Source organism: Lepidothrix coronata, unplaced genomic scaffold (assembly GCF_001604755.1).
Source record: "Lepidothrix coronata isolate B3197 unplaced genomic scaffold, Lepidothrix_coronata-1.0 Scaffold48, whole genome shotgun sequence".
NCBI lineage: Eukaryota > Metazoa > Chordata > Aves > Passeriformes > Pipridae > Lepidothrix > Lepidothrix coronata.
This window is the reverse complement of record NW_016690228.1, coordinates 2816640-2842756: the sequence shown is the minus strand read 5'-3', so window position 1 is coordinate 2842756 and position 26117 is coordinate 2816640. Positions and strand designations below refer to the sequence as shown.

At 40.1% G+C, this 26117-nt stretch overlaps 1 protein-coding gene across 2 annotated transcripts; it reads left to right on the top strand.

Annotated features, from left to right (window-relative positions):
• Nucleotides 1-1962: 1962 nt before the first annotated feature.
• Nucleotides 1963-25661, top strand: RCBTB1 (RCC1 and BTB domain containing protein 1). 2 transcript variants are annotated; one of them, XM_017815008.1, is made up of 12 exons: nt 1963-2015; nt 8116-8286; nt 8651-8801; nt 9238-9404; nt 12146-12304; nt 13361-13468; nt 14352-14494; nt 17513-17703; nt 20318-20444; nt 20895-21046; nt 21733-21863; nt 24569-25661. In XM_017815008.1, exons 2-12 carry the CDS (start codon nt 8143-8145, stop codon nt 24707-24709), a joined length of 1614 nt encoding a protein of 537 aa, XP_017670497.1. In that variant the 5' UTR covers nt 1963-2015; nt 8116-8142; the 3' UTR covers nt 24710-25661. The 2 variants fall into 2 exon arrangements, with proteins under 2 accessions (XP_017670497.1, XP_017670498.1); XM_017815009.1 differs by lacking the exon at nt 1963-2015 and adding an exon at nt 4310-4328 and having other exon boundaries at nt 24569-24709.
• The last annotated feature ends 456 nt before the right edge of the window (nt 25662-26117 follow it).

Here is a 26117-nt window from a genome sequence, read left to right as displayed (position 1 = left end):
ATAACTAATAAACGGAACACGAAGTTATGTGAATAAAAAAAAGACTGAGTGGGGGTTTGTGTTCTGGTACTTGTTAAAACAACTGGGTTTCTGCATATGGTAACTAAGCAGGGCTGTCCTACAAAACTAGGTAAGATCACAGCTCTGTTTACGCAGCTCCACATTTGCACCATTTCCTAGCAATGCAGGAAAGGCCGTAGTTCTTGACAGACAATTCCTTCGCAAAGCCACAAACACAAGCAGAAAACAACTGTTGTGTATGTTCCCTTTCTGGCTCTCTGGGGCTTCCCATGGAGGCTCTGATGACACTTGTCCACGTATCTTATTTCTGCCTTCTCTTTGTGTTGCTCCAGAATTTGCCCAACCTATTCAGCAGTACCTCCTTGGTGCCAGCAGCACAGTAAGCAGCAACTTGGCAGGAAAAATCTCTTTTTACCCCAGACCTACCACTGTGCTTTCCTTGCCTCGTATTCCAGGGCAGAATTTCTTCAGCATCACTGATTCCCTCTCACAGCAACCCATCCACACTTGATTCCTGGGTTACTGAAATTGATTTTTCTGTTCCCTTTTTTTTTTTAATTACAACTTTTTTTAACAGTTTTCTCCTAAATATACGACCCCCAAAAAGAGATTGATATGTCCAGGGGGCTCGACACTAGTGCTTTTTGTTTCAGATCAATCAGCTCCCCACTCGCTGCAGCCTCCAGCTGCCTTCTGACCCTTCCCACTGTTGGGAAAAAGAAGTAAATTTTGAGAAAAGTGGAAGCCATTTCCTGCTAACAACTTTGTGTTAACAAAAGATGTCTCTTGGGAAGGCTGGTGTCCAGTCTTCCCTTTCCTGGATCGTCCCACATAGCTCTGTCTCCTTGATCTGCAGGTGTTGAAACAGAGCAGTAAAGTGTCAGGCTCGTGCCAATGTAAGGTATAGGAGGTGTTTATATAGTGTTATATTAACACATCTGAATGAGGAGAAGTTGCTGTGTGACTGTGTTAGAAGACCCTTAGCCCTGTCTCTAGGATCCAGCTGGTCTCAGGCATTACAGGCACCAGCCTTAGGCACAACCAGCACAGATCCTGCCAAAGCTCTGCTGGGTTCTGTCGGCCTGTGGCCAGGGTAGGAAGCCCGGGAAGAACGCAGCCCCACCTCGCTTTTCCCTCGGCTTCGCACTAGCGAGGATGTAGGGGCAGACAGGTGCCATCAGTTTGGGAAGGGCATAGAGGTGCTGGAGCAGGTCCAGAGCAGGCAACGGAGCTGGTGAAGAGTCTGGAGCACGGTCCGATGAGGAGCTGCTGAGGGAGCTGGGGGTGTTCAGCCTGGAGCAGAGGAGGCTCAGGAGGACCTTATCACTTACTACAACTACCTGAAAGGAGGTTGTAGTTAGGTGGGGGTCGGCCTCTTCTCCCAAGTAATAAGTGGCAGGTTGAGAGGAAATGGCTTCAAGGTGTGTCGGGGGAGGTTTAGATTGGGTATTAGGAGGAACTTCTCCACAGACAGGCTGATTAGACACTGGAATGGCGGTGGAGTTACCGCCCCCGCAGGTGTTTAAGAATGTAGCACTCAGTGCCATGATCTAGTTGTCTCGGTGGTGCTCAGTCACAGGTCGGACCCGCTGATCCCAGCGCTCTTTTCCACCCTAATCGACCCTGCGATCTCGTGATACGCCCCCCGCTGAGGGGGGCGGGCGTCACGTGCCCCCACACCCTCAGCGCCCAATAGGGAGGGCGGACCCGGCCACGTGATGAAGCGCGCGCGAACGGTCAAGAGGGAGGGCGGGGGGGAGGCCCCCCCACCGCTCCCGGCGAGTCACGTGATGCGGCGCCACTCTGCCCCCCCCAACCCCCTCCCGCCGTCGTCACGTGGGCGGGCGCCGCCGGTGGCGCGCGCGGCCCCGACGGCCGTGAGGGGCAGGGGCAGCGGCTGCGGCGGCGCCGGGGCGGGACCGCGGGGGCCGCGCCGCGCCCAGGGGCCGGGGGGAGCCCGCCGGGAGCCCGCCGGGACCTGCCGCGGGCACTGGGTGAGAGCAGCGGGCAGCGCGGGCCGAGCGGTCACCGCGGCGAGGGGCCGCGGGGGTGGCTGTGGCTGTGCCCGTGCGGAGCGGGAGGGAGAGGAGAGGGAGTGGAGAGGGAGAGGGTCCTTCTCGCCTCAGCAGCGCTGCGGTGGGCACCCTCACTCGCGCTCTGTCGCGCCGCCTGCGAGTTCCTCCCCACAGCTCCCTGGGAGCCTCTTCCTGTGTGTCCTTAGCGCAGTACGCGCTTAATGCATTGTGTTCTTACAGCCTTCTGGTGGCTTGTTTGTTTATTCATTTTTGTTTTTCTGTTTCGTGATGCCTCGGTTCATCCTTCGCTGTCGTCGCCGGCTTCCTGAAGGCTGAGATATCCGGCTCGTTGGAAAAACACAAACGCAAAGGAAAAACTCAGTGCTTTCTGTTTCTCCTCACCGGGCTTTATATGAACTGCTAAAGCGTTTCTTCAGGTTTTTAGCGCGCTTCCTCCAAATTAAAGGAATATTTTTTTTTTAAGGAGATTGTAGAGTTCTAATTTAGAAAACTCTTCTCCTAAATTAAATATTGAAGGAATACTTGCCTTTTTTTTTTTAAAAAAAAAAGCAACTCGCAGAGTTCTAATTTAGAAAGTCCAAATGACCCCTTTCAGAAAGCGTGTTGTCCTCTGTTGGCGAAAAGTAAAATGGGCTTTAATCGTTCCAACACACTTTGGGATTACTAAAAGAAGGTGCTAAACATCATAAATGGAAACGTGTGTTTGAAGCACAAAGTTTTTTAGGAAAAACTTGGGAAGATGTTTGAAAGATGTATTCGTTCTTTAGAGCCTTGATATGATTGTTTACCTTTGAATGCTTATCTCTGTATGCATCAGATTGAAATATAGGTATTGCTTTAAAAGATGTCCTCAGTAAATAGCTTTGATAAGTTACAGTAACGGCTCAGCATAAAAAAGAAAAAGCATGTTGTGGTTGTAATTACAGTTTTGTTGTGGTGGGTGGATGCCTGAAATACTATTAAGGGTTGTTTCCTATGGGCAAAACAGCCACGTTTAATAGCGTTCACGTGCGTGGTGCTTTTTGCTTGCTTGTATTTCGCTCAGCTGGTTGCTTAAAGCAGGTCTGGTTGTCAGTCACTTTTTTCCTTCCTTGTATTGCTCATAAAAGGCATCCGAAAATAAATTGTGCAGAGGTTCGAACCCATGGGTTTTGCCATAGAAATCTTGCTTTATGTAAGGTCCAAGGAAAGTAAGTTGAGGCATGTGATTTCAGGGAGTGCGGTATCTTTTTGTTGGCAGGGGGAGAGCCTCAGTAACATCATTTGGTTCACACATCTGATTAATGTTAATAGTATGTATTGTTTCCATGTTCTTTCTCAGTACTGAAATATGAGATTCAAAACAGCAAACAGACTGGAAAAAAACATGGGGAAGATTAGTGGTATGTCTAGGATTTAATTCTCCCTCAGTTGAGGTGTACTTCAAATTAAAAAAGGATTAAGTGTGCCAGTCACTTTGTGTTGTTCTAAAGCCAGATATCCAAGCTTTTGTGTTCTCACTGCTGTCCATAATTCCCATAGACAATTAGGAGAAACGAAGGCCTGAGCCTGCAGTTTCCCTTTGTGCAGGAGTAGGTCTGCCTAGCTGGAATAAACTGCAACACTGGAGCCTGAGGAAAGAGTGAAACAAACAAATGTGCAATTATGTTCAAACAGTCAAAAGGGGATAATCTTTGAGGAGTTAACTATTGGTTTTTTTTTTGCGATGACAATTAGTACTGTGTGCCCTGTAGGATGTTGTGTTAGGCTATTGTTCTCTCCAGCATTGCTTTATTTAGCTGAACTATAAACTCTGTAGAACTTTATCTAAAATCATTTTAACAGAACATTTTGTAAACACTGCCATTTTGGAGGTCTTTTCAAGTCAGGGATCCATGTTTGCCTGCATGCATCACTCAGAGTCAGCTTGCAGGCTTTTTATTTAGAAATCAAATTAGTGAGATGTTAAATGTGTAGGCAGCAGTTGAGTACAGAATTTTTGAGGGGCTTATGTCTCTGAAAGCATGTGACTTGTTTTAATTGTGAGCAGATGTAGATGTCTTTCCCCTAATGCTGGTGACTACTCCGAGGTTAGTTTCTTTTTTTATCACAATATGTGGCCAGTTCAGTTTCTCTCTTTATAAGTCATCCTTTTTTGCTTATTTTTAGCCTTGCTGAAGTTCAAGCAGTCCTCTCTGTTTCTGTTCCTGCTTGGATACCGGGGTTGTTGGATCCTTTTAGAGATGTCAGAGCCGTGAGAAGAGGTGCTGTTGATGTAAACTCCCTCTGCTGGTTAGTTCGGCAGCAGAAATGAAGCTTTGTGGTGTACAATTGTTTACCACTGTATCATGCAGCAGAAATTAACAGTTGAGAAGTGACATACAGTGTTTCTAAAAGCAACTAGAGCACTCAGTTTAAGCTCGGGAGTTTTATGCCTATAAGGCTTTTAATTGCAATCAGCCTAAAAGCTGTGTGTTGATGAGTGACAGATACTCCTTAGAACCACTGCTGCCTTGTTGCATGCAGAATCTAAGCAATAGCTTGAGACCTAATATATTGAGACAGCTATTAGCATGCAGGTTAAAATCACTACTTGGGTTCCATCTGGTACAGTTGCTACTACACTGCACTTAAAAATTTCTCAGTTAAGGTGCAGTCTTTGCACAGTGTGTGCAGGCCCAGGTGGTTATCAGGAAAAGTAAACAACTGTAGGTCTCTTTGACGCACTGCAGGAAGGGTGAGTGAAGGACGCTGGGTGTCTTTCTTCTACTACTTGCAGTGACAGGACTCCTGGATCATCAGCCTTTTGTAGCAAGGATTTGCCCAGAAGGAACTCTGGACATGCCTGTGTCTGCCCCCTCTGCTCCCTCACAGATTCAGGCAAATGTTGAGGATGAAGTTTGAGTGTGATTGGTGTGAGAGGTCAATCACAGTATCAGAGAGTGTCTATTATTTTAGAAAGTATGTCTTAGAGGGTGCTACCATCAATTTGGTTTCAGTTTTGATAACACTGAGTTGCTTGCCTGACATCTCTATTTACAATCCTTTATTTAAAAAATAGATTCTCCAAATACTTTTCTCTCACTGTAGACTTTTTTTCCCCCCTTTCCTGTGTCCCCCAGAACTTTTATTGAAAAATGAGAAATTGGCTAAGGTTGTAGAGGAATGCATCTTTAGGGAGGAAAAGGTGGTGCTTCTGCCTCGGTTAGGCAATTACTTTCTGTGGAAAATAAGTAGCTGAATTAACTTTCTATGCACAGTTAAAGTTAAGAAACAGTAGTCCGTGTGTAAGCCCCAGAACTCTCAAGTTTGTTATTTCAGTTGTTTAGACATAAGCATAAAGAAAAGTAGCTTCATTTGCTACTGTAGAAATGTTGCAACTGAGTGATGATAGGTATGCCAGCAAATGGTGAAATCTAAGGACAATAGTTAATATCTCAAGAGGAGGGGAAAGGGGTGTGTCTTTGGGGAGAGACAATAGGTATTACAGTAAAGGTGAGAGAGGTTTTTTTGTTGTTTGGTTGGTTTAAGGATTTTTGTGACTCTTCATTGGTTGCTAAACCTGGATAGGCTTTAGGATTGAGATTTATTAAAGAAACTAGCCTGCCAGTGGCAGATAACTTATCACTGAAAACCTTTTTGGGGAAATCCTTAAATAACTTTTTAGGATTGTAGGAACAGTTGAAATCGAACAATTGAAACAGCTGAAGATTACAGCATTGTTTTAGATAAAGCAATGTTAACACCTGTTAAGTATTGTAAGGTCCTTCATCTGTGGATGGAGTTCATTGCTCATGTCTTCAACCTGGAAAGGCTTGTGTGCTTGAAAGCTTTTATCTGCCAGTATTAGTTTGTCTGACAAGATATCAGGTTGAGCTTTGAGGTATGGGAAATGCAGCGTAACTTGCTTAGGTTTTGGAAGTGCTTGGAAAGGTTTTGCCATAGAAGTGGTTAACTGAGTCATGCAGAGGGGAAAAGAAGCCAAGTGGATTAAAGACCTAGTGCAAAGATCAGGAAGGGCAGAACATTTTAAACTGGTTCCCTTTAGAGTAGAATAGGTTCTCAGAGTGCTATAAAACTTGTTAATTTGCTAGGACATTCTCTATCAAAATAACATTTTGTCTTCATGTCTTAAATTCACAGGGCATGTTCAAAATAAATTCAGAGAAGAAAATATTTTTCTTAATATCCACTTTATGACACATCCATGCATTGTCAGTTGTATTTCTATGAGGCAAATTAAATAGGTAAAGTCAGAAGGGACAATTACTTGGTCTGCTCAAAATAAGAAGTCATTGCTGTTTCCTTATAATTGATTGATGGTGTCATATGTTAAAAGATTTGCCAAAGTGAGGTAACAAATCTTAGCAGCTAACTAGCCTGTGTTTGTAACTGGACTAGAAATTAAGAAGGCTTAAAAGCATTCAAATCTGTTTAGCTGTGTAGAATGTGCTGTGGTCTTGGCATCAGGTAGACTTTCAACAAATCAATTTGCCATCTGGAGGTTTCAGGTGTTTTCAAGACCTGCGTCAAATGTGAAATGCAGAGTGAAGTTGGGCTCTAAGTGAGAGAAGTGCCTGTAGAGCAGTGCTGGGTTTGTTGGATCCAGGCTATGAAATTTGATCAGGAAGCAACCCTGCCTGGGTTTTGTTTGTGTTGGTTTTTTTTTGTGGACATACTTCCACGCTTACCTTAGTGTTTCTCAAACTTTTAAAAAAAAAGTAATAATAATAAAAACAATAAACTCCTTTCTTCCAAGAGATGTCCTGTTATTTCTGGAATGACTGCTGGTGTTATATAGTTTTCTGAAGCCAACTCTTGATTGTCAGTACAGTTTTGAGAACCAAGTATCAGAAGCAAAGGGAAAGAGGCTCTCTAGGTGTTCTCGCTGTTGTCCATTTCTGATACCCAGGCATTATGAAGAAGTAACCTGAACAGAGCAAAGAATAGAGGGATTGGGTTGCACTGGAGCAAACAAATGAAAACGAGATAACTAAATGTTAATGAGAGCATGCCATCTAGATAGAGACTGCATTTCTTACCTGTTGCATGATTCTCTAGCTCTTTGGTTTATACTGTTTTATTATGTGACTTGTCACTGGCGTTCTGTGGAATTCTCCACCTAGCGCTCTCCTGATTCACAAGACGTGCTGATACCCCTGAGCGTGGATCATAGGTTGTGTCAGAATCCCTTCAGGGTACGAGCCGTGTTACGGTTGTCATGTGCAGGATTGAATGAATGCCTGGGTGAACTCTCTGTTAGTGCTGACTGTCAGCTTTGCTCTTGAGCTGCTGCAGTTGTCCTGAGGAAACTGGGAAGAGGGAGCATTATAGAAGGATGGATTGTATACATCCGTGTTCATTGGAAAATGATCTCTATGCCCAGATCTCTATACCAATGTTTCCAGCTTTTAGTGAGATCCAGCATGTTTCTAAAAAAGAGATTATGACAGTTTTAGTTACTTTTCTCTGATATGTATCACTGCATAGTTGCACAGGCTCATGAGTTTGCCTCATGCTTTCCTGCTCTGACAAATATTTTTTGACCATAATGAGAGCTTTTGATTGTACAAGACATGGCAGATTTAGGTCATGTGCACAACAGCTCCAGCCTCATTTTTATTTGCAGGTTTCACATATATGTCAGTTGCTTGCTTACATGGCATATGTAAGTTGTAGGGATATAAAAAATTTCATAACTGAAAATTTTATAAATTTGAATTCCAACTGCAATCACCTCTGAAAATTCCCTCAGAATTCCACTCGACCACCAGTGGATATTTGCTAGATAACAATTTTTTTAGTAAGTTTGCTTGTAGAACAGCAGATGTTCAGTTATATTGAATACAGTTTACTTCAATACTCTGCTAAGAAAAGGTCTGTTCTTCCAGTGACCTACTAGTGACTTGCTGTTTGTTCACCTAAATACATGGAAATATGTATTTCATACAGAACAGGGTGTTTACTCTTAGAAGCACCTGTCTTTTTTTCCATATAAAGGGATTTACCTTATTGCCTATTGATAAAAGTGCAAAATATGCTTTTTTAATGGGCTTTTTTTTTTTTCTTCTTGTTATAGCAATGTCATCCTGCTCATAGGACCCTCATGACACACAGCAGCATCATGGTGGATGTAGGCAAGTGGCCAATATTTACCTTACTGTCACCTCAAGAGATAGCATCCATTCGGAAGGCGTGTGTGTTTGGAACATCGGCCAATGAAGCTATTTACATAACGCACAATGATGAGGTGAGGCTGCAGTCAGGTGGGAAATGCACTCTACAGCTACTTGTTTTCAGAGTCCACTGAATATTTGTGTGAAATTTGCGTTTTTCAAAACATGCTGGATGTAATGTTTAATAGTACGGTTCCTGCAAATAAAAACTGCAAATAACTTCCAGGCCTGCATGAATCTGAATAATCCAGATTCATCAGTTAACTTCCAAAGTGTCCTAATGCTGACTCCTGTAGTTGTTAATTTTCATGTGGGAAGTTTCTGGCCTCTGACGGTCTATGGTAAAACTGTCCCCCAATTTATGAAGACCTGGGTATTACCACATCTGTGCATACCTGAGCGTAAATTGTTAGAAGTGAATATTCCTTTGTTTTTCAGGTATTTGTTTTTGGACTGAATTGCAGTAATTGTTTGGGAACTGGAGATAATCAGAGCACAATAGTACCAAAGAAATTAGAAGCCTTATGCGGAAAGAAGATCTCCAGTCTCAGTTATGGAAGTGGACCCCATGTTGTACTTTGTACTGAAGGTAGAAAATTAACCTTGAGTATAGAAACATAAGTTAGTGATTTTAAGTTTCCACTTGCATTTAACAGGAATGGATTAAGGTGTAATTGTATTAAATTGTTAACTGGGTAATGTACACTAAGGGGCTCTGATGAGTCTTAAGTAGATCTAAGTGGATTTTGTAATAGGTTGCACTCGTAGCATTTCACTCTGTCATTTATGATATACTCTGTTTTACATATGCACTTTCATTTCCACAATAAATCTAGAGGTTATACTGTGATATATGCATAAAAGAAAGTATATGATTTTTTTAGTATACAGATGATTCTTGTAATAATTTCACTATTTGTTAACATCCATTCACTTTCATCTTGGTGTGTTTGCTGATATCTTAGAACTTTGTATTAACTTCCTTGGAATTTTTTTGGTGGTTTTCATCACAAATATTTTTGCAGATGGTGAAGTGTATGCTTGGGGACATAATGGTTACAGTCAGCTTGGAAATGGCACAACCAATCAGGGCATTACTCCTGTTCAAGTTTGCACAAATCTGTTAATAAAGAAAGTGGTGGAAGTAGCTTGTGGCTCTCATCATTCCATGGCGCTGTCATTGGATGGGGACGTAAGTTGAAATCTGTTCAAATCTCTTAATTTCCTTCTTGAAGTGAATAGTGTAGGTGACTTTACAGTTTGAACTTGTCTGTACAGGGTAGTTACAAACATTACCTTTTCTCCTGCTGCCTCAAACTGGGGTGTCCTATTCTTCAGAGCAGACTTAAAAAAACCCTAAAAAAACCCCCAAAAACCCCTAAACAAACCCAAAACGAAAAACAAAACAAAACCACAGAAACTACCAAACCCCAACCACAAAAACAAGGGAATAAAAACTTAGTAAACCTTATGTCTTTTGTCTGCTGTATGTCTCACAGGGTGAGACCGGAAAGCTGTGCCACTTACAGGTGAAAGAATGGTTCGTAAGGTGAAAAATGTAATTTATTTGCTTGCAGTTGTGTTAGTTAAGGGGTAAATTGAGTTGTTTGTATTTACTAGTTTAGCATTTACTTGGTTTCTTGCAGTATTCGTGATTTGTAGACTGGTACTGCAAAAGAATGTTGCTCTGCACACCTCCGAGTACCTTTGTGTGTAGCTAATGGAAGAGCACTTGGTTTATATCCAAGTCTGCTTTATGCTGTTCGTTTACGTGGCTTAAGGCTATGTGTCATGGGAAACACGCTTCCAGTTTCCAGTAAGTCTCATTTGACCAATGTGGGTTGCATGTTACTGCACAGAGGAAAATCTGGTTTCAGCTCTGCATTAACAAAAGAGGAGTTCTAATTTTAAAACCTTCTAACAGTGAAAATGGAAACTGCGGTTCTTTTCATTATGGTAATCTGAGCGTGTCTGTGTTATGGTTCAGTATGGAATGATAGTGCAACAGTAATACAAGTATTTCAAGGGTAGGAAAGAGAGATTGAGTTAATTTAAGTGGTCTGTGTTTTATCTAAAAGAAGAGCCTAGCTTGGGAAAGATTTTTGTGCCGTCATGTTTGATCTGGTTAAACTATAAAATTTGGTGAGTATGCAGAAAGGGGAACGTGTTCATGTGTAAGTTATACTAGTGATGCCAGCTGCTGTGTGGTAGCTGCCTGTGATGGCCATGCTGTCTCTTTTAATAGATGTAAAATGCTGGAAATCTGTGGAAGTGAGAAAGTTTCTTTGTGTTTACTGTGGAGTTGATATTTCCAGCTTGCTTGCCATCGTGATTAGTTAATGTATTCTAAATCCATCCCTAGCATGCCTTGCAGTAACTTGGTCTGTTTGTGCTCTATTTTATCTGTACCAGAATTGATTACACTGAAAGCAGCAAAATGCGTTAAGCAGATTTATTTACAGAAAGATTTGACTGCAAAAAACCCTGTGACTTGATATTATCTGAAGCCTCAGAGAGACATTGAAGTCGAAAGTATTTGTGGAAATACTTGACATAATTGGTTAGGACAGTTAGTGCCATTTTAATGCAGTGCAAATTTAAAAGAATATTTTAATGATAGAACTAAAGGACTGCAGACATTCATGCTTCTCCAAGAGGGGAAACTGATTAGTTCTTTGGCATTTTGATCTACGTTCTGAGATTGTCTACCTCGGTATTTTCTGCTATTTAAATTGACATCTTTTACAGAGCATCTTCAAATACTCAGTAGGAATCAAAGATCCAGCAATTAGAAGTAACAAAAAGCAAAGGACTAATGCTTTCTTTAGTTCATATTACACATGGTAAATGAGTTGGGTTGGTGGGTGGGTTTTTTCTTCTTGTCTTTGGTGGATTGGAGTTTATTTGGTGGCAATGGAGGTGTTTGTTTTTATTTACTGACTTTTGGTTTGGTGTTGCAGTAAACAGGTAGCTTCTGGAACTGAGGGATGTGCCAACTTCTCACGGGGTTACCTGTCAATGTGCTTGTAGTGGCTAGCATGTCTGTGGCTAGATGTTTCCAACAAGGCGGACTTTTGAACTGGGTGAAGCATGAGAGAATGAACTGTTTTGTGCCAAGCTGTGGGTGTGTTGTATGCATGTAATAAAAACTGAAGGCAGTTTTGTACTGGAGTATAAAGCTATACGGTTTTTTTATAAACCTGTTTTGTGCCAAGCTGTGGGTGTGTTGTATGCATGTAATAAAAACTGAAGGCAGTTTTGTACTGGAGTATAAAGCTATACGGTTTTTTTATAGCAAACTGCTTTCCTGTATTCTTGACTTGCAGATGAAAGGAAACTATTTTTGTTTGTGTTAGTATTAGTTTGCCTCTGGAAACTTTAAACTGACAGAGATAGTGCTTTTTTGTTAATGACATTGTGTACAAGAATGTAGCTACTGTGAAACATGGGCTGACAAATCCGTCTTCTTTCACAGCTCTTGAAAGGTGTAGAAAAGGTATGTTAAATGTCCAGCAATAACCTGGTTTAGAGTTCTGTGAAGAAAATTAAACTCTGAATTGGGGAGTTCAGCTTGTCTGGGAAACAAATGACATTCCTTTTTCCGGTATCATGAAGTTATGAAGACAATCACTGTGTTTTTGTCTCACAGTCTGAGTAATATTTAATATGGAAATATGTTCCGTTTGGTTTTTGTTGGACTCGGATGCTCTGATTGTGTAGCAAGAAGCTGAAAAAAGTGCTATATTCATATTTGCTAGATCAGTTTTATTGCTGTTTATAACTTTCAGCTGTTGAAAATTAAGCATTTCAGCTTATTAAATAGGATAGTTTACCCAATCTTATGCTGACTCCAGGAAGATTATCATCTATTGCTATCATTAGTATTACTGAGGCTTAAACTGTGTGATTTTGTTTGTTTGTTTGTTTGGACAGCTGTATGCTTGGGGCTATAACAACTGTGGTCAAGTTGGATCTGGATCTACGGCAAACCAGCCAACTCCTCGCCGAGTTTCAAACTGTTTGCAGGGTAAAATTGTAGTTGGCATTGCTTGTGGTCAGACCTCCTCCATGGCTGTAGTAAACAATGGTGAGGTAAGCACTGCTGCTGCGTTCTCACATTCTCTGTTACCTGAATTGTCAAGTTAGTGTCTGAACGTGGAGGAATGCTGACATCGAGTGCTCAAATTAGAGTTGTATTGACAGAGTTAGACTGATAACTTCTGTGAGACCAGTTTAAGGAAAATGCTGGAATTAACTGGAGATGCTGTCTTTAAACATTACTTCTTATGGCAAAAACTGTGTCGGAACACAGTTCTTACTAAGTCTGCAGCAGCAAGAATTTGAGCAGTTGCATTAAGCATGTCTGTCTTCATACTTCAAATGATTATGTGACATAAATAACGTTAAATTGTTACGTTAATTTCAGTTTGTTTTTTTTTAAAGCGTGCACAATTAAACAGTTAATTTTTCTGCAACAGGATGCTGACTGATCGTGGGTTTTAAACACATTGCTTAGTTGCCAGCAGCAAAACTAGACTTTTGAACATTGCCCTAGTATTGTGCAACTCTTTCATTTCAGATAAGTTTATGGTGCTGTCTTGCTTCTAGGTATGAACCTCAATTTTACTACACGTCACCAAACCGAGTGTAGCATCTCTTGGGGAATGGAAGGACTGTAAAAGTCCCTCTGGTTGAGATGAGTTTTTTTCATTGCACATAATTTGTCATGATTTGTCCACTAAAGGAAAAGTTAAACTGGTGACTTCAGTTTAAACTAATCAGCTGATCAGGATAACTAAATTCACATTCTCTTAAGAAAAAAAAGTAATAAGGAGAAAGGATGGTGTAAAAGTTAACTAAAGTGCTGATGCTGTGGGAGAAATTTTGAAGTAAGTTTATTCCAAAATTCCTAGTACTTGAAAGGCATGTACTTTAGACAGCTTCTTTAAAAGGTAAATGCGGAGTTGAAAAGTTGAATGCATTCAGTCGTTGCAGTATATTTAACATCTTACAGCCTTCTCTGTATTGCTCTTGAAATAGCATACGGTTTTTTAATAAGAAGTACTTAGCTTGTGCTTGATACTAGGTCTTAAATGTTCTGTACTCCTGGAGGAGAGTGACTGAATTTTGTTTTCCTTTTGCCATCAGGTTTATGGCTGGGGTTACAATGGCAATGGCCAGCTGGGGCTGGGAAACAACGGCAATCAGCTCACACCCTGCAGAGTGGCAGCGCTGCATAGTGTGTGCGTGCTCCAGGTACGTCTAACATGGACATGAAAATGCATTCCTGCTGCTAGCTTGCGCTGAAACCATATCTTTGGAATATTATACCTGCCTCTAGACTTTGCAGTTCAAATAGTGAGGTTTTTTTAGGTCTTAGGAATTATATTTTGCTTATAAAAAGTGCAAGTAAGCTGTAAAATTTGCAGTTGTAAATGCCTGGAAAGATTTGAAGTTAGCTAGTGTAACCATGAGTAAATTATTCAAGGGATACAAATTGCATCTTTGTTACAAAGCTGAATGATGCACCTAGGTAAAGACAAGAAGGATAACAAAATGTTCAAATTGGGTTCTATGTCAGTATTCTAATTAGTCGTTCAAAAGTGAGGGGAGAAGGAAGGTAAGAGTCATGAGTGTGGGCTTGATTGTTTGGTGGTTGGGTTTAGTTTGGTTTGGTTGCATTTCTTGGGTTTTTAGTAAGGTTCTGTGGAGTTGCCTGTGATATTTTGGGTTGAAGGATTGTTGGCTGTTGAACTGCAGCTCTCATCGTTAGAGTATTCATACTGTACAATATTCAAAATATGTATCACTGAAAGTATTTCAGAGTATTGCAAGATGTGATGAAGTTCTGTTCCTTGTATGAAGAGTCAGCAACTGAAAGTAACTAGCGGCTAAGAAGACTTTGCCAGAGTACAGTAAATTATTTGGGGTTAATCAACTAAATTAATGAAGTTGGGACTTTTCCAGTGCCTACAGCTAACATACTTGGTGTTAGCTTTAAGTACTGAGAAGTAACACTGTGTAGCACTGAGTGAAGAGTGCCCGAGATACTTTTAACATGGCCTGAAGTAATGGGCGCGATAATTTTTTGTTTCTCATCTGTTTTGTTGAGTAGTAACGCTTCTACATTTACTTACAGATTGCCTGTGGCTATGCGCACACACTAGCACTAACAGATGAGGGTTTGCTCTATGCCTGGGGAGCTAACACTTATGGGCAGCTGGGAACTGGCAATAAAAGTAACCAGCTAAGCCCCGTGCAGATCATGATGGAAAAAGAAAGGTAATCTTGCTGAAGCTGTTTCTGGATTGATAAGTCTGAGCATGTTATGCGGTCTCTAGTACTGGAAGCACGCACGTGAAGGACTTGGTAGATTGTTTTTCTATTGTTAATGTTAAAAGCATAGGAAAGGACGATAACTTAATGATTATAATAGACTGAGTGCTTTTTTCTGTCTCTAATGATCACTGAACGTAAGCATACTTTGTATCTCGATACTGAAAGATAATGAGTGACTGTTAGGCTGTTCTATATATAGTTCCTTTGGTTAAAAATCTGGAGCTATGAACTCAATAGGCCAAGATGTTAACTTGTATTGAGGCTTACATTAAAAAAAAAAAAATATGAATGAGGGGGGAAGGAAGCAGCACCTTTGTAAGAAATGACATGTGAGGAAAAACAATTTTTGAAAGGCTGGCAGTAGCCATCCATGAAAACACAACTCAGTTTGCAAGGTTGCTTGAGCTAAGGACAGTTAATACTACTTTTGATCAGTAGTACCAGTTAGTAGTTTGTAGTTTTCTAGTGTCCTAGATTCATAAAAGAATGAGACTAACCCTTGTCAACCCTCTTTCAGGACTCTTATTATGCTCATGATTGGGATAACTCTTTTGCTGTTCACCTGCAAACGTGGAACTCAGTCCCATTCTCTTGAGTCCTTGTGTATACCTATAGATTAATGTACCTTGGCTTGCAAACATATCTAGTCTATAAATCTCTCGACTTGTAATCTCAAAACAATTCTGATTGGTTTTTCTCCTCCATTTCTGAACTGTCTTTCAGGGAATTCATTCCTGTTTTATGCTGTTTCTCCCACTTAACGTAAAGTTAAAAGGTACACGGTACTGGGAGTGTTTAAGAGCTTAAAATGGAGGGGGGGGAAGAAGAAAGGAACCAACACAATAGAAGCCACTATTGTGGTGAGGCTTTTTTTTCTGTGAAAGAACTGACAATAACGAAACAAAATGAAATATTCTTTAAAAAAACAATGGGAGAGAAATGCGTATGTTTGCAGATAGGTCAACTTTGTTCTCTTGGCGATTTATTTCATGACTGAACTAAGGAGAACTGTTGCATTTAGTATTGTATGTGAACTCAGGCATGGGATTACAGTAAAACTGGCATTTGTTCAATGACTGAAGGAGGGAGAAAATACCATAGAACTTCTGCTTGGAATCTGAGGGAGAGAGAAATCGCTCGAACTTACTCATCCTGCTTGACTTGGCTCCCTCGGAAACAGTGCTATAAGCGGATGAGCTGTCATTTCCCATGAAGTGTGTTACTGCTGCTTCTCCTAATCTTTTTGTTTATGTAACTCTTTTGTCTCTTATATTTAATGTTGGTGACAGTTCCTCAGTAAGTGGCATTTGGTGCTGTCCTGAAGAATATTGCACATATAGCTTGTAAAGAACTTTTAGACTTCATTTTTTATTTGCTTGGAAGGAACAGTGTGAAGGTCAGCTTCCTGAATTTTGATGTTAAGTGTACACTTAACGTGTTACCTTGTACATGTACTGTAACTAAACTGTACGTGTACCATAAATGTGTTATCATAGTGCATGTTCTGCTACACTTCTAAAGTGTGGTACAGTTACTCTAAAAAGAAGAATCTGTTCTGCTAAGGAAAGAAAGTTTAGGGAAGGAAGTAGTTTAGATAGGTAGCTATGATGGAAAATTAATTATCATTAAAATAAGTACTCTGTGATGTCTCTTGCAGAGATGCTGAGAGGTCTTAATGTTTCATAGAGGTTAAGTTGATAATAGTGTAAAACAACTGATTAGTCTTCTGTCTCTGGCAGAAATTATTAATACATATACTGAAAGTGATATAGATACAGATTCTTTCTGTGTTTTGTCTTGAAATAATTTTTGCACTTAAAATTTGGACTTTGTGCTAAAGTTTTTTGCCTAAAAATATGACTTCCTGGATATTGTTCTGTAAAGGAACAAATATTTCAATATGTATATTCTTAGGCTGCTTGGAAAGCCTTTTATTTGTCCAGGTTGATCTGTTTTCTGGCACAAAAGCATGAAATTCTCTGAATTTTTACAACGGAGAAAAAAACAGGAAAACATAGCTTTTGTTTTGAACTAACACTGAAACCTCCCAGTGTTTTGCTTATCACGTGAACAGAAACACTGGCAGTGTCCTCAGGCTATTTTAGTTGGAGTTGTTTCTTCTCAGTTCTTGTAATGTTTCAGATAGCAAGATAGGGATTGCTTGAGCAACAGGAGAACAGAATAGATAAATGAGTGTCAGCACCCCTAATATTTGAAGGGGCTCTGTGAGGTAGGTGAAAAGACTAATAGACTTTATTTAAAAAAAGAACCATGGCTCTTCAAGGATGTGGAGTTAGATGTGCGTATTCACCCCTCCTCAAAGGAAGCACTGCCTGTGTTCATGCTGAATTTCAGTGTTGAGGAAGGAGAACTTAACAGCAAAATAAGAAATTGGAAACACGGGCAGGGGGTGAGATCTCTGCCTATCTACAGAAATCAAATTAAAAAGGGAGTAGAAAGTATTTATTGGAAAATACATCAGAACTTAATCTCAAAATGAGAGAGTTTTTACCGTGTCTGTTTGAGAGAAGTTCTGAAAAGTGCTCAGTGACGATCTAAGTAGTATAACTTTCCTGATATTCTTTCCTAACTGGAAGTTTCATAAAGTCCATAAGCATTTTTTCTTGAGAATGTGTCTGATATGCATTGGTTTTAAGGGGGAAAAACAAAACTCGTTTTTCTTCATCCCTTTTCCATGGTCTTGAAAGAATGGGAGTAAGTCAGCTGATGAGAATGACATAATTAAAGCAATATCTGATTACAATAACATCTACAAGCAATCTGAAAATATCATTGTGTGTTTTTAATATGTGTTCAAACAGTACAACATTGCTGCAGGACAGAAAAACAAGTACGGGATTATAGATGTGTAGTTTGATTGGCTGTTATTTTGGTGAGGCATTTGGAAAGTCACTTGATTCTGTACCTGTAAGTGTCTTACCAGGTTTCTTCTGTTTACAGGGTTGTGGAGATTGCAGCCTGCCACTCTGCTCACACGTCAGCTGCCAAGACCCAGAGTGGCCAGGTGTACATGTGGGGCCAGTGCCGAGGGCAGTCCGTGACCTTCCCCCACCTCACTCACTTTGCCTGCACTGACGATGTGTTTGCTTGCTTTGCTACCCCTGCCGTTATGTGGCGTCTGCTGTCAGTAGGTGAGCTCCAGCTCCCACATGGCAGCCAGTGCTGTGTCCATTTTAGTGGTTAGTACAGGATACCTCTTCTGTGGCAGGTTGCTGTTTCAAGGACGACTGGCAGCTGTGTTTTTTTTTTTCTTCTAAAGAAAACAGTCTATTTTGGCAGCTGAGGATCCAGAGTAGGGTTAACAAGACTGTTTGCCAGTATACATCAAGAGTGAACCCTGTTTTTTCCTTGCACCATGAATGTTGTGTATTCCCTACATTTGAGCTGTTTGACCTTCTACTCAGGACTGGGAAGGAATCCTGGATCGTTAAACATGCTGCTAATTCTTACTTGACCCCAAATATGCTATAAATCTCTTAGCTTGGATTTCCTGGAAAACATGAGGGTGTTTTTGTGTTCAAAACAAAGATGTTTCATCTTAGATCAACCACTTCAGTTCATAAGATCATTTAGGAGATCTAATCTGTTTTCATGTTGACAACAGATCCTAATTTTGTTAGTCCCTGTACAAAATTGTTTTTGTGGAGGGATGGATCACATCCTAAGTAACTTTTCTCCATACTCAGACTTTATCATTGTGTGTAGCTTTTCCTAACTCAGCTTCTGTCTTAATTTCTCATTTAGCATGTTATCATGTTTGTAGAGGTCCAGGTAACAGCATCCCACCTGTGGAGGAAAACGCAATAGTTTTACTAAAGAGAGAGAAGATTTGCTTGGAGTGGTCTGCTCCAGAGTAAATCTAAGTCTTGTTTTATCCCGTTTCTCACTTTCTCCATTCTCTAATCCTCTGCAATATGTGTTAGTCTTGCTCTTTGTAGAGGTCTGAGCGTTGTTCAGTCTATTGCCTTTTGCTAATAGCGAGGGCTGCTTAAATGACATCTCCCCAGTTTCAGTACCTTTCAAGTTCTTGGTTTTTATGAATTACTCCCAGACTGAGTATAACCAGCTGTTTGAATTCTGTTACCTGCATTTTGACACCTCTTGCCCTTTGGGGATTCTTCCCTACTTACTTTGATAATCTTACTTACTGAATATTTAAATCAAAGGCATTAATTATGGGGGCATTTTTAATCTCTGTTTTCCATATGCTTGTTTTCCTTCCTCAGCTTTTTAGTAATAAAGATTGAAAAACTCCTTTTTTTTTTTTTTTTTTTTTTTTATGGTGTTTTGTTTTCTTAGCAAGAGCTAACTCTGTCTAAAGGTTATTGTTTTACTTCCAGTTATGGTAGCTCTGCCAAAAAAATTAGTCAGTCAGGATTGGCTGTGGTGAAGTACAAATCCGCAGCCTTTTTTCAGGACTGAACTTAAGGTATTTGGAGTGAAAGTTGATCTGCATAGCTTAAGCTAAGCTGATGACCTAGAAAAAAAAAGATCACATGAGCAAATGGAGGGGGATTGGAGCATGGTTTAGTTAGCCCAGATGAGATGCAGCTTCTGTGGATGATTCAGGTAAATCAGAGGAGTGTATGGTCTTTTGTGGCACAAATGCAACTTGTCAGTTCTGAGGAGTTTGTTACAGCAGTATTTCTTTTTTTAAATACTATTTAGCTGTCCCTAATGGTGAAGAGTGATTTGTGGATTTTATATGAATGAACAATGTGCAGTGCTGTGGGATGCATGAGACACAGACCACATCCCAGGATAGCAGAAATCCATTTGTTTTTCTTTTCCATCCTGCACTTCTTAGAAGCCATGTGTCTTGAAACACATTTTTAAGATGCATCAGCAAAAGCTTCAAATAATGGGTTAAATTCGGTTTTCTAAAACTTCAGAGTTCTTGATTTACCAGAAGCCTTAGGCAACTTGTGCTGCAACTCTAGTATGATTTCTAGAGACAGTGGGACCTCTGTTGGACTGGTGCCATAGGCCTTAATAGAGAGAACTGGGATATCTCAGCTTTAATCCCTTTAATTCCACTTCCAAAATTTGCTGAGGTCCTGTGTCCTTGGTTGTACCAAGAACACAGTGTCTACTATCTCTTCAACAGCACTGCTGTTGTATTTTGTGTTTTCATAGCTGAATAATAAACTGAGTAAATGGTGTCAGTGATAGTTCATGTTAACGAGCCCTGGCAAGCACCTTACCAACCTGCAGGCTGTATGCAGTCTGCCAGCACAAGGAAGTGACCAAGTGGTGACATGTTTTCTTACTTTTTGGGCTCAGCTCGCACCGTGTCAGTGCAGCAGGAGTGCTGTACCCCATGTCCCAAGTGAGTTCAGGTGATATTGCAGACTCCCACAAGCAGCAGTGTGAAGATTAAGTCATAGAGCCGAGTTTGCAGGTAGCAGCACTGGCACAGAGCTGCCCAGAGGCTGGAAATTTCATGGGTGGTGCCCATGTGGAGAACAAGTTCTCCGGGTGCTTTCCTTGGTGCTGCGCTACATCTGTGCAATGGGATGAAATGAGAACTGCTGCCTGTAGCTGTCATGGAACAGCCCTTCCCAACAGGGAATGCTGTTGGATTAATTAATTCTTCCCATTTTGTCACTTGAGCCAGTGGAGCCCTGCCACTGATCTGTCTTCCTTGATGCGCTCTTAGAGTAGTTGCTAGCTTTAGTTAGAGATGTGTGTGTTCCATTTAGGATGCTTAATATGTTGTTTTCTTTTTTTAAATTGTTTCTGTAGAGCATGAAGACTTTTTAACAGTAGCAGAGTCTCTGAAGAAAGAGTTTGACAGCCCAGAAACCTCAGATCTAAAGTTCCGTGTGGATGGAAAGTACATCTATGTCCACAAAGCTGTTCTGAAAATCAGGTAGTGGTCATGTTTTGCAGCTCTTATTTGTGCAGAATAACCTCTTCTATCACATCTTAGGGGGAGAAAAAAAGTAAGGGGTAGGGTGGGACCCCTTAACCTGTAATGTGTAGCATCTGTGTATCCATAATCACTTTAAATGAAGTGACTGTAAAAGGAGCGGTCCACATTCATTTTTCACTGAGCCTGTTTGTTGTTCCCAGGATAATAAATTCTGTTAAATTGGTCTGATTGCAAATGTATACATGGATGTTTCTGTAGCATAGACAAAATAAGAGTTTTATCTTAATGCATAACAAAGTCCATAGTTTTAGGAATGAAATGTCTGTGATGGGGTATGGTAAAAATCTGTGAATATGACAGTGCCCCAAATACGTATTTTAGGGGGGCTGTAATGTAACGTTCATGTGCTTGTATAACAGTGTTCCAGATGATGTGTTTGTCTCCTAGGTGTGAACACTTCAGAACAATGTTCCAGTCATACTGGAATGAGGATATGAAGGAAGTGATAGAAATAGACCAGTTTTCTTATCCTGTGTATCGTGCCTTTCTTGAGTACTTGTATACAGACAGTGTTGACCTTCCGCCTGAAGATGCAATAGGTATTGCTTACAGTCCAATTATATTAGAAAGCAGCATCCAGAAAAACTGAGACAGGGGATGCAGAATAAGTGTATAAACATAGGCTTCTAGTCTAGCCTATAATGCATTTTACTGGTGATTAATTAAGCTGTCTTTAAAAGACTCTTGTAGCAAACTTAATACAGCAAAAATCGTGCACATTTAGAAATAAACTATGAGCAACTTTTTCAAGTTTGGCAGAGAAACTATTTCTCTGGGTTAAAATACTTACATATTTAAATTGAGTCAATTATTGTTTGACATAATTATCAAATAATTTCAGTAAATCTAATGGGAAAACTTGTACAGCAGAGCAATTACAGCAAGATGTAATTCAAGCCCATATTTTGATATTAGTAGTGTTTTTATTCATGTTGTGTTGTGGTGCCTGTTTTGTGACACTGTTGCAAGCATTAGGTATGCAGATCAGAGGAACAGCTCTCATGCTTACAGAGATTAAGAGGATTGCAGCACGAGGTTATAAAAGGCCTTTCTTTGTGTGTAGTGTACATTTTCTGAGTAGTGACCTGCTTGCGAAAATCACATTATAGAGATTCAGAGCTTTGCACACAGAATACAGATGCAGTCTGTACCCTGGGAGCATAAATTGTTGCTGAAAGAGCAGAGATCGTTACGTCTAACTAATACAGTGGTGTTTTAATTGCAGGGCTTTTGGATTTGGCTACTTCATACTGTGAAAACAGACTGAAAAAACTGTGTCAGCACATCATCAAGAGAGGAATTACTGTGGAAAATGCATTTTCATTGCTCTCTGCTGCTGTGAGATATGATGCAGAGGTAAACTTCTAAAGTTCAGTCTCTTAAATAGGTGGCTGGTTTCTGACCTAAACTATGGAGAAAGGCAGCCAGTTACATTTTCATATAAGCTCTCTCACTCGCTGTCAGATAATGCTATTTGCCACTTTCAGAATTTGAGAATGTTGGACTTCTGAAAACTGTATTTGCCATGAGAGATGTATCTTAATTTTTCCCCGTAAACCAGTTCTGAGAAGATGAGCTAGTACACAGATATTTCTGAGGATAAAAACACTAACTCTGAAACAGGGGAAGGGTTTAAATACCATGGAAAACACTATGAAAAGCAGACTTGTAAGCCTTCAAGTTACTTATTTGTAAGGCTGTGTGTTGTGTGTGATGACATATGATGGTAGGTTGGGGATTGGGTGCATTTGGCTTTTTTTTTTGGTTGGTGGGATTTTTTTTTTTTGTTGGCTTTTTTTGTTTTGTTTAGCTACAGTCAAATACAGTTCCAGTTTTCTCTGTCTGCTAATGATGTGTCAAACTAAGAACTGCTTCATGGGCCTTACAAATGTTGAAGAGGGAGGAACAGTGTGCGGAAAGGGGGGAGGGCTGGTGAAACTTCCCTACTGCATGATGTCTGACTTCACTACTAGACCACTAACATGCAGCTTTGAAAACTAATGGGGAAGTATGCCAGGGCTTGCTTTGGCTATTTGTGTTCAGTGTAGTATCTGTGCATTGTGTTGGCAACTTGGCGATTGGTTGGTTTTTAACTTGCTACGTATGCTTATAAAGCAGTTTTTTGGTACTCAGTAAATCAACTCATTGCTTTTTCTTGTATTCAATATCAAGCAAATGGCATGCAGGTAGCCCTAACTTATTTCAGAGCCTTGCAGTGTGTTGCTTGTTTGATATATCTTACCCAAAGGGGGCTGTGTTAGTGTCTGTTGTGCCTTAAGCTCTACTGCGAATAATGATGTCTTTGGTAGGAGTTCATCAAAAGTAGAAGATTGGCATACTTTAGCCTCAAGATTGTTTGCAGGACAGATCTTCAGTTTGTGATTGATTCTGCTTGTAAAGGATATAAGAAATCCAGTTACTATGCTTTGTCTATACCTCGCTAGCTAAATGAAATTAAAAATCAAGTGAAAAGTATAGACCTAAATACTGCTTCCAGGAGAGAATGGGTGACCCTGAGGGGTTGGGCTTTTATAAAAAAGCTGGTTTTACATGCTGTAATGGTAGCTGGGGACTTGAAATTGCTTGAGCGATGTAGTTCATTCAAGGGAGTGTGGGCCTGGAAGAGAACAGTTAAAAGAAGCTGCTTCACTGATTTTAAAATACCTCCATGACGTGAAACTCTCCTACACTTTCTTTTGGTGACTGACTGAAGTGACTATCATTAGGTCAGGACTGGCTTTTAAAATAATCCTTAGCTGTGCCTTTATTCACCTAAGTCTATATTAAGTACAGTTTGCTGGGAGTGCATTCATCTGCAAATGAATTTCAGCCTTTTTTTTAATACAGAACTTTAAATTTTCCAGAGTTACTTACTAATACTACAATAATTCTGTTTATTGTATGCTTCTGTTGCATTGACTTGGAATATGAATTTTTTTAATAAAGCAGTGCAAAATATTCTAATGTGTATGATGTAATTTTCTTTAAAATGCTAGTTAATTCTGTTATTTAAAAAAAAAAATACAAAACATCAGTGTTCAGTTCTAATAAGCTTGTCTTTTTTTGTTGCACAGATGCCACACAAGTCAAGATCTGCAGCTTCAGAATGCCTGGTTTTAGGCCAGGATATATTTTTATATTATTGTTGTGTCAAGAACTCCCACTAACACACACAGTTGCTGTAGCTTTCAGTATTGACCTTAAGTAAAAACATGATTAGTCTTTCATACCTCATGTGGCTTAAAGAGCTCTGCAAATTTGTTATGCCTTCCTGCAGTGCTGAGGAAGGGTGTGTTCTCACATACAGAGTACTGGTCCTACAAATGTTTAAATAAAGAAATGGGAACAGTGTGGGGAATTGCCCTTTTGTAAGGGCTGCAGTGTCCTCCTTACAGCAGCTTAGATCTGCATCACAGAGTAGATTCCTTCTCAAAAGAGGACTTGGAAATATTCAGTCTGAGTGGGAAGTGTCCTTATATTGACAGTGACTTGTGTTAAGACATCCTTTTGGTCTGACATCACCTGGGTGCACTTACGGTTGTGAGGCTTTTTGCCACGTAACTTCAAGGGTCTAGTTAAGCCCTTAGCTAAGCGGGAGGTCAGGCAGCCCTACAGAAACATTTGAGTTTATATTATGGAACGAAAGTGTTGAATTTTTTCTTCATCCACAGTCTTCATTATATATCATTACCCTGAGATCTTCTATTTGTATTGGAGTTTAATAGCTGTTACTGAATGCAGCTGAAAATCTTCATGTGGGAGAACTTAAAATATATATTGCTCAAAACAGCTGATTTTTTTGACTGCACTATATAGTAAGAACCAGATTTTGGTTACTTCTAACCGCATTTACATAGTGACATGGATGGGTAGAATTATTATTTTCTGTTGCATTTATGTAGTGACTGTTTGGGGAGCAAACCATTGAGAGCCACTGGGTTAATGCTTGTCCAGTTCTCTGCAAAAATAAAGCATACATGGGCACTTGTGACTGACTGAAATTTTCTGTGATGAAAACAAAGAGAATAACACTTTTTCTTTTTTTTTTTTCCCCTGTTTAGGACCTAGAGGAATTCTGCTTTAAGTTTTGTGTCAATCATTTGACAGAAGTGACACAAACTACAGCATTTTGGCAAATGGATGGTCCACTGCTAAAGGAATTCATTGCTAAAGCCAGTAAATGTGGAGCCTTTAAGAACTGACATGAGGCTGTAAGTTACGGTGCTGGTAGGGAGGTTTTTTGCAGTTACAGGAGGATGCCATGACTGTACGGGTACAGCAAGCGTTACGTGGCCTCTTCCACCAGAAGACGTGAAAGGCCACAGTGAAAACAAATATTTTCAGTGCTCCACGGTGAACTGATGTAAAAACGCCAAGCAAAATATTCACCTTCATTTAACCAAGTTGGATGGTGGAACCAGCTCAAGGTTTGAGACAGGAAATGCTGCGGCATGCAAAGGATACTGGCCGGTGTTCCGGACTTACCTTTCTAGCCTAGGAAATCTCAGTTCTAGCACTGCCTGCTCCTATGTTCAGTTTACGTTTTGGGGTCGGAGCCACTGAATGATGTCACTTAAAATCATTAACTCCCTGGGATTATAGAGAAGCAAATGGCATGGTTATTTCTTACTGCATTTGCATGATATTGAATGAATTGACCATTTGCTGTGTGTAATTAACCAAGCGTATCCAGTGCTTAAAGTGTGCAAAAATAATGTATCCTCAAAGCCTAGGCAAGTGACTTTGAGGAAAGGAGTTACTAGCAAAACTAATTGGGAGTAAATCTCTATATTTGGGTATATTTTAATATAAGTTGTAATATGTACTTTGTGTAATCTGTTCAAGCAATATTTATAATGCTTAATGGAAATAATTCCCTCTTGAGTGACTTCAGATTACATTGGTTCCCTCAGAGGGGAAGGGATATACTGTACTGAAAGTTGGGTGGGGTTTTGCTTTTAAGTACTGTCTAAATTTAAACTACATGTAATAAAATTTAATTTTTTTTTTGTACCTGTTCACTAGCAAACTAATTTAGACTTTGAAGAATGTTTGCAAGCTTTTTGTGTTACATACTGTATAAATTGCTTTATTTAAAAAAAAAAAACGTAAACCCAAGAAAACAACAAAGTAAAACTCCCCAACAAACAAAAACCATAGCCAAACTAACCCTTCATGCTATGTTACTGAATCTTGCTGATTTCACTGTACTTGACAATACCTGTGATTTTGATTTCAGAATTGAGCAAATTTGTTTGTAGGCTCTAATTTAGACCTCCGTGATTGCAGTCTATGGATCTGATTTTTTTCATTAAGTCATCCATCTGTGACTGTAACCCTACAGCAGGTATGTATGGACATACACACCTACTATTCTCATCGTGTATTTTTAATAACCAGAGCTCCACATTAATGCACTTTTGTTTTAGGGGGGCGTTTTCTAGGCAGAATTGCTCCGAGTGGCACTTGAGTCCTGGGCTCGGGCAGTAAGCTGGTGGTGTTTCTAGGCCCAGACAGGCAGCAGGCCTGAAGTGTATAAGCAATTAAAATTACTAGTATTTTGTTCTATGGGGTACAGCTAATAGTTCAAGAGCTTGTTTTGAACGTTGT